Genomic DNA, 8,706 nt, shown 5'->3' on the forward strand with positions numbered 1-8,706 from the left:
CATGCTGATGTCGGATGCTGGGGGCTTTGCGTTGCTGAGACAAGCCGAAACTTTGTCAGTGTTAAAACGAAATATTTTGGATTCATACATTTTTAAACATTTTCATGTTACTTCATTCCCATGTAATTCTCTCCAGCTGCCTCTGAGCTTCAAAGAAATATTGTAATGACTGTACATTTGAATATTCATTTAGTTTGGTACGTACTTTTTCACGTTTTCTCATATTTTGTCTAAATCTACCAGCTGTAATCATGTGTTATGTTTCTAACACATAAGCAGCAGCAGTTACAGATAAAAGTTGCTCTTTGAGTTGCTCTATGATGAAGGCTTCATGACGAAGAGGAGCAAGCAGCAGCTGCTGAAGGTCTGTTTCTGCTTCAGAACATGTTGCTGGATTTCCACTGAGTGCCGTTAGCTTCTGAAACAAGAAATGCTCATTAACACGGTTCTTCGCTGTTAACGAACACGCATCACAACTTTGTAATGTCATGGCCTGGAACGTGACTGTAACATGTTTCAGCTTCTTCACTTTAAACGTGCAGAAAGCAACGTGAGTGTGTTTCTTACTCTGAAAATCCTGTGTCGACTTTTTTCTCTGAGTTCCTGAAACCTGCAAAGAAACATGGAAGTTTTTAACTTAGTCCTGAGTGATGTTAGAAAGAAACTGTTTCCATGCAGCTAACATGGCATCCAGTCAACCGTCTACCTCTGAAAACCAAAACCTGCAGTTCCTCTGGTGTCCACTAGAGGCTCCAGCAGTGACTCAGTCCTCATATACTCCCATGTTAAAATTAGGGATGGGTACCGATATCCAGTGCATTATTTCTCTTCAGTAACTCAGTAGTCTATCTATGGGCAGAAATCTGTGCCATCAGAAACTGAATTTGAATAAGTTCAATTTGAATTTGAATTGCTCAGATTGAATCTGAATTGTAACTTGAATAAATGCTTTTGAAAACTGAATTTGAATTAGTCTAATTTGAAATTGAATTTATGGTTTGAAAATGATCATCACTAAATTGAAATTGAATTTTATATTTTGAAAATGAATTGATTTGCTTTGAAACTGCATTTTATCCTTTAAAAATTCAGCTCTCGAATAATTTCAGTTTCACTTCTCACCATTCAGTTTCAGTTCTACAATTCAATTTCAGTTCCAAAATTCAGTTTTTTGGAACTTACATCCGGTTCCGGTTCAAGCGCAGATTAATAGAACTACGTTTTACTAGCGGACCGAAAGTGTTACCGACGGGAATCTACAGCGTCTTGAGCTGAATTAAGACTTCAGAAGTCATTCGTCATGTCGAATGACCAGCGGATGAACTCCCACCACCAGTGGTCAGAGGGCCCAAAAAAAAAAATCTAATTAAGCATGCACTCAGTACCCTAAGAATTATTATGGTAGTTAAACACAGTGATAGTTGTATATCACATTATATCACTTCAAACAGAGGTGATCCAGTAATGCTGCACTAATGAATTAGACTAACTATTCACTTTAGCTAAAGTTATTAAGTTAGCTAAAGAGTTGGGATGCTGTGTAAGACATAAATAAAGCTAAAATACAAAGGTTTGGACACCGTTTTGCATGTTTCCCTACTGTAGGGGTCTCTGCAAGCATACAGAGGGGGTACTCTGAGAGGGTCCAAGATGACAACTTTGGAATTCTACTAGAAACAGTCGATCATATTTGTTTGTCAAAGCTGAATTCAGGGCAAACTACGCTAAATTAGCGTTTTTAGCTAACAGCTACAATAAGCATAACAGTTACTGTACGGCTATCATTTGTTAACATGACGCTTGTTCTTATACATGTAATACATTTATTACCAACCTGAGAGTTTATCCGCTGGTCATTCGACATGACGAATGACTTCTGAAGTCTTAATTCAGCTCAAGACGCTGTAGATTCCCGTCAGTAACACTTTCGGTCCGCTAGTAAAACGTAGTTCTATTAATCTGCGCTTGAACCGGAACCGGATGTAAGTTCCAAAAAACTGAATTTTGGAACTGAAACTGAATGGTGAGAAGTGAAACTGAAATTATTCGAGAGCTGAATTTTTAAAGGATAAAATGCAGTTTCAAAGCAAATCAATTCATTTTCAAAATATAAAATTCAATTTCAATTTAGTGATGATCATTTTCAAACCATAAATTCAATTTCAAATTAGACTAATTCAAATTCAGTTTTCAAAAGCATTTATTCAAGTTACAATTCAGATTCAGTCTGAGCAATTCAAATTCAAATTTAACTTATTCAAATTCAGTTTCTGATGGCACAGATTTCTGCCCATATCTATGCTCTGAGTTTCCCTTCAAAAAGGTTACACTAGAAAAGTGATGACCGTCTAACAGCTGAAGCCCGATAACTTTTTTATTTGTTCCTGTGAGTGAGCACACGTTAATGTAACCTTGACATCATTTCCTCACACACTGACCTTCTTCTTGGATCCGGCGGCGCTCAGAGCAGCGATTTTACTCTCAATATCAGAGACCTGCAGATGGAACAAACATGAAGGGAAACTGTTGAGTTTGCTTATTAAAAACAGGAAGACTTGAAAAGCTTCCTGTAAGTAAGAAATTTGTGTTTATTCCAGCATCAGCCATTTTGTTCCTAGACACCGCGTAAACATGACCATGTCCATCCAGAGCCATTGACCCACCTCGCTCTCAGCACTCTGGACTCTGGCGGCGGTCAGTGCCACCACATCCTCAAGCTCAGACAGTTCCGAGTCCGTCGCCCCTCCAAACTGATTCTTGGCACTTTGCTCGAGCCGCCGCAGCTTCGACTCCAGCTCGTAGGACTGACCGGCCGTGATGTACACCTAAACAGGTAACAGGACAGACCCCTGGGTCAGCTGACACGCCTCCAGACCACTGAAAATGATGGTGATGATGATGAAGACAGGCCTGAGCATCAGTGAAACACACTGGTTCTCTGACTGACTCAATCACTGAACAGGTAACAGGAGAAGACCTGGTCTCATCAGAGGATGTAGAGTTCAGTCATGACATTATGACCTGATGATGAAACTAGAACAAATCCCTTATATTGTACACATTCTCCTAACGGGTCATTTTTACTGATAGCTTTAAGGCTATTGAACAATAATGAGCATCGACCTGGTTTTACCAACTGTTCTTGGGCATGTTTCAAATGATCACGTAACCTTTTCCTAAATCTAGAACTGCTGTAACTGGACTCAAACTGGACTGAGACTGGACCCAGTGTGTTTGACCGACACCAGCCCTGTCGCTGATGGACGGACACACAACAGCCGGGAAGGTTAAAGCCAGTCCAGACATTTCCGTCATGCTTCGGACGAGGTAGAGGGTTGGGTTTCAGGGACAATGAGGTGTGCAGTTCATGTTGGAGGCTTACATTTTCCTCAAGTTCCCTGAACGCATCATCGGCCTGCTTTACGTCAGTGCCTACTAAGTGGGACCTGTCGATCGGCTCTGAGAGGCCGTACTCGACCATAGCGTTTTCTGTGGCATTAATGGTTCTCAGGACCTCAGTGGTGAGGTCACAGAGGGCGGCGGCAGTCGATCTCTGAAAGCCATGTAGAGGGACAGATGTTAGCAGCTGGAAAACAACATCCCATCCTGCAGCAGCTACCGGGCTGGATGCCCCACAGCACCACAGCATTTCTTGTGTCTGACTTGTGTCTCTGGGAGGTCATGTTGTGATTAAAAAGGACTCTGCACATAAAAAAAAAACTTTCTACTTTTAAATGTGGTGCACACCTTTTGTTCCTAAAATGGTGGCGTGTGTTTCAGACAGACCTGACTACAGTGTTAAAAACTATGCTGCTGATTCCCCAGCTATGATTCAGAGGCAGACGAAGAGGTTTCCCAACACTCAGTGCTTTTACAGATTTCTCCTTCTGTTTGGTGTCACATGACTGAGCAGAGGTTTAGTTTTTAGGTGAACACCTGTACAGGTGAGGGGTCATGTGGTCCAGGCAGGTAGCTGCTGAGCTTCACAGTAACAGTAACCTAACAGACGGCTGTTAGTCAATGCAGGAGGCAGCAGGTTAGTGAGGACTAGTCCGTGATGCATCAGAAAGAGTTCTCCTCCATCAGGAGGTCACTGGACATCTAGTCTGTAGATGTGGGTTTACTAGGACAGGAACCACACCTCATTTCTCATTATTATTTTTTTGTCACAGATGGAATAAGAAAACCAATGAGAAGTTTAGAGAAACGTTCAGTATTTTCAGGAGTGGATGAGGACAAAAACATGAGAATGAACAAGAAACATGGTGTTCAGACCCGTTATAGATGGAGTAAAACAGCGTTTTTGGGGAGAAGCCAAGCCATGCTGTAGAAGCACTGAATGTATCACACGTGGGAACCTGGATGTTTATGAGACATCGGACAAAATAAAGAGTTAAAAAACCTTTTAGACTTTATTTTGTTCTTTGAAAACAATGTTAAAAATGAATTCGCCATTAAATGATTGTGCACTGATCCAAAAGTAAGCTTTTTATAACATCGGATCCACTGGTGGTCTGAGAAACCTCCAGGTTCCCATTCTCTGGATTTATGGGTTGGAATTCAATGAATTCTGTAAACAGTGGACTGAATCAGTCTTCCTACCTTTTGAGCCTCAGTGGGCATCTCATCACTGGATGAGCTCAGTTCTTTGTTCTTCCGGGAGTTCAGAGCGATTGCTGGGCCACCCTTCAGTCCGGCCAAACCTTTACCCACAGAAAAGGACTTCTTCCCAGCTTCGTCGTCCGATGACGGGCCCTTATCGCTCAGGTTCCCCGCCAGCTCACTAAGCTTCCTTCTCAGTTTCTCCTCCTCATTCTGAGCTGATGGATTTGATGCCTGCTGTAAAACAAAGTTACAGAATGTTTGTACTGACTGGTTTCAGGAAATGATCTCACATTATCCCACATCATCATCGCATCTCACCTCGTTTACACCAGGTGTAATCTTTTCCTCCAGGCGGCTCAGCAGACTCTCGATGGCCAACATTCGTTTGCTCAGTTCATTTATCTGCAATGTAAAATCAACATGAACACCAAGGAGATGATTTTGTATGACAAAAAGACTCCGTGTCAGTTACCAATATCTCCTGGTTCTTTATGGCTGAGATTATACGGACTGAAACTTTTTGTACAAAATACCATGAAGAAGAAAAAAAAAGGCAAAACATAGAATTAAAACAGGTTTTCCAAGAATCAAGAGAAGAAAATCCAATGTTTATGCCACCAAAATTTAACTTCAAGTGACTGGTTGATTGTCCTTACCGGCGGGGCTTGTCCCAGGTTCTCCTGGGAGGAGGTTCTACTGCCCCTTCGGCGGTGGGGTGGTTGTTGGTACATCTGCGGGTACCTCTGGTACTCCTCCTCGTCTGATGTGTCAACGTACTGCTGCCGAGCCACCGACGAGGTAATCTTGGACAGAGAGCGAGTCCGGACCATCCGATTCTCTCCGTTGTCATCTGATAACAAACACAGGTAAACATGGACACACAAAAACACCCAGGTGGATGCAGATCTACAAAGATGGACAGGTAGGTAAAAACATTCAGGTAAATGTACATGTTGGAAATAAAAAGCAGCATGTCGGACATCCAAAGTAGAAATTTTTTCTAAACCTGATAATAAGTAAAATTTGCAATTAGTTATCCAGTCTGACAGGCTTGTTTTGAAGGCATCTGTTTGATGTGATAAATCTGTGAAACAAAAGCTGTGATTCCTCCAACAGACAGCAGGTGGAGCCCCAGTGAAAACAGCTACAGGACAAACAGCATTTCCATTAATCCCCGCATTTCCATAGGGTTACTCCCAGAAGTTTTCTGTGGGAAGGTAAATCATGGTGGACAGATTCTGTGGGCCCCAGTAACCCCCATATAGACCACAGTGGTTTAAACAGTTTATTTTGTTGGACATGTGAAATTGGTTGTGTATTTTGGGACCGGCACCATGTTGCTGGAAGACTGGTATGCTGGTATACTGACCAGGTCTCATGGCATATCGGTCCAGGCTCTTCCTGCGGTTTCCTCTGTGGCTGTAATGGTCGTAGTCCACGTCATTCCTATAGTACCGATCATCCTGCTGCTGCTGTGAATCCAAAGTTACACACATGGTTTTAGATCTCTTCTGAATGTTTGCTTTTCATAACTTTGACTTACCTGTACAGACGGACGGCGTGAGTGAGGCAGATAATCCTCATTGTCAAAGTCCATAGGATGAACAGACAGCAGACGTTTGTTCTTCCTCATCTGAAAACACATCATGTTACGCCTGAATGTGGATTATTTCATAAAACAGATGTAGAATCACATCTTTATCACTTTTATGTTTATTACCACTTTGTAGCGCTGACCCTCGAATTCTCCTTGATCATCCTCATTGCCATTATACGCGTCTGAAAATGCAACATGTTTTGTCATTATTCTGTCCAGTTTTAGTTTTAGATGATGCTCCTTTTGAACCATTTGATTCCACAGCTAATTTTGAACAGTGCTTTATAAAAAACCAAATCATTATTAATGTGTACACATTTGTATGTATACCACATGGTTAATTATGGAGTTCCACAAGGTTCTTTACTAGGACCAAATCTATTCACAGTATACAGTGGGATGCAAAACTTTGGGCAACCTTGTTAATAGTCATTATTTTCCTGTATAAATCGTTGGTTGTTACAATAAAAATGTCAGTTAAACATATCATATAGGAGACACACACAGCGATATTTGAGAATTGAAATGAAGTTTATTGGATTTACAGAAAGTGTGCAATAATTGTTTAAACAAAACCAGGCAGGTGCATAAGTTTGGGCACCACAAAAAAAGAAATGAAATCAATATTTAGTAGATCCACCTTTTGCAGAAATTACAGCCTCTAAACGCTTCCTGCAGGTTCCAATAACATAAGATAAGATAACCTTTATTAGTCCCACGCGTGGGAAATTTGTTTTGTTACAGCAGTGGACAGTGCAAAGTTGCATAGAAAAATTAGAAGAAAAAAACACTGGAATAATATATCCATAAGATACTGTACACAATAGAATAGAAGAAAATAAATTAAAATAAAATACTATATACAATCGAATAAAATAGAATACAAATGCTATATACAATATGAGTATAATACAACGATGCCAGAAAGAGTATTGCACTTAGTGTTATTGCTATTGCACATGTGTGGATGTGTTTGATCAGTTGAAGTCTTTGTTGTGGAGTCTGACAGCAGTGGGGAGGAAAGACCTGTGAAATCTCTCCGTTCCACATCGGTGCTGCAGCCAGTGAAGGAGCTGCTCAGTGCTGTCAGAGTCTCATGCATGGGGTGGAAGATGTTGTCCAACAATCAGAGTCTGGATTGTGGTTGAAGGTATTTTGGACCATTCCTCTTTACAAAACATCTCTAGTTCATTCAGGTTTGATGGCATCCGAGCATGGACAGCTCTCTATAACTCACACCACAGGTTTTCAATAATATTCAGGTCTGGACTGAGATGGCCGTTCCAGAACGTTGTACTTGTTCCTCTGCATGAATGCCTTAGTGGATTTTGAGCAGTGTTTCGTTGTCTCATTGAAAGATCCAGCCCCGGCGCAGCTTCAGCTTTGTCACTGATTCCTGGACATTGGTCTCCAGAATCTGCTGATAGTGAGTGGAATCCATGTGTCCCTCAACTTTGACAAGATTCCCAGTCCCTGCACTGGCCACACAGCCCCACAGCATGATGGAACCACCACCATATGTTACTGTAGACAGCAGGTGTTTTTCTGGGAATGCTGTGCTCTTTTTCCTCCATGCATAACGGCCTTTGTTATGCCCAAATAACTCAGTTTTAGTTTCATCAGTCCACAGCACCTTATTCCAGAATGAAGCTGGCTTGTCCAAATGTGCTTTAGCAAACCTCAAGTGTCTTTGTTTGTGCTTTGGGCGGAGAAAAGGCTTCCTCTGCATCACTCTCACATACAGCATCTCCTTGTGTAAAGTGCGCCGAATGGTTGAACGATGCACAGTGACTCCATCTGCTGCAACATGATGTTGCAGGTCTTTGGTGCTGTTCTGTGGGTCGACTCTGACTGTTCTCACCGTTGCTTCTGTCTATCCGAGATTTTTTTTGGTCTGCCACTTTGAGCCTTAATTTGAACTGAGCCTGTGGTCTTCCATTGTCTCAATATGTTCCTAACTGTGGAGACAGACAGCTTAAATCTCTGAGGCAGCTTTCTGTATCCTTCCCCTAAACCATGATGGTGAACAATCTTTGTCTTCCGGTCATTTGTGAGTTGTTTTGAGACCCCCATGTTGCTACTCTTCAGAGAAAATTGAAAGATGAGGGAAACTTATAATTGACCCCCTTAAATACTCTTTCTCATTATTGGATTCACCTGTGTATGTAGGTCAGGGGTCACTGAGCTTACCGAGCCAATTTCAGTTACAATAATTAGTTCTACAGGTTTTGGAATCAATAAAATGACAACAGTGCCCAAATTTATGCACCTGCCTGATTTTGTTTAAACGATTATTGCACACTTGCTGTAAATCCAATAAACTTAATCTCACTTCTCAAATATCACTGTGTGTGTCTCCTATATGATATGTTTAACAGACATTTTTTTATTGTAACAACCAACTATTTATACAGGAAAATAATGACTATTAACAAGTTTGCCTAAACTTTTCAAATCAAATCAAATCACTTTTATTGTCACATCACATGTGCAGGTACATTGGT

The 8,706-nt window shown here is 41.3% G+C and overlaps 1 protein-coding gene across 3 annotated transcripts in view; it reads right to left on the reverse strand.

Annotated features, from left to right (window-relative positions):
* Positions 1 to 305: 305 nt before the first annotated feature.
* mlpha (melanophilin a) overlaps positions 306 to 8,706 on the reverse strand; it is a 15,483-nt gene continuing 7,082 nt past the window's right edge. For 2 of the 3 annotated variants that reach the window (XM_014330291.2, XM_014330289.2), the window contains exons 6-16: positions 6,326 to 6,384; positions 6,149 to 6,238; positions 5,975 to 6,077; positions 5,262 to 5,455; positions 4,924 to 5,007; positions 4,603 to 4,839; positions 3,383 to 3,553; positions 2,664 to 2,825; positions 2,439 to 2,495; positions 568 to 610; positions 306 to 418 (exon numbers count right to left, since the gene is read on the reverse strand). In XM_014330291.2, coding sequence (XP_014185777.1) covers positions 378 to 418; positions 568 to 610; positions 2,439 to 2,495; positions 2,664 to 2,825; positions 3,383 to 3,553; positions 4,603 to 4,839; positions 4,924 to 5,007; positions 5,262 to 5,455; positions 5,975 to 6,077; positions 6,149 to 6,238; positions 6,326 to 6,384 — 1,241 coding nt within the window. In that variant the 3' untranslated portion in view covers positions 306 to 377. The remainder of the gene's footprint in view (positions 419 to 567; positions 611 to 2,438; positions 2,496 to 2,663; positions 2,826 to 3,382; positions 3,554 to 4,602; positions 4,840 to 4,923; positions 5,008 to 5,261; positions 5,456 to 5,974; positions 6,078 to 6,148; positions 6,239 to 6,325; positions 6,385 to 8,706) is intronic. The other variant, XM_014330292.2, reaches the window with a different exon arrangement.

The sequence above is a fragment of the Haplochromis burtoni genome, unplaced genomic scaffold (genome assembly GCF_018398535.1).
Source record: "Haplochromis burtoni strain Fernald_Lab_line unplaced genomic scaffold, NCSU_Asbu1 Contig_763, whole genome shotgun sequence".
Classification (NCBI taxonomy): domain Eukaryota; kingdom Metazoa; phylum Chordata; class Actinopteri; order Cichliformes; family Cichlidae; genus Haplochromis; species Haplochromis burtoni.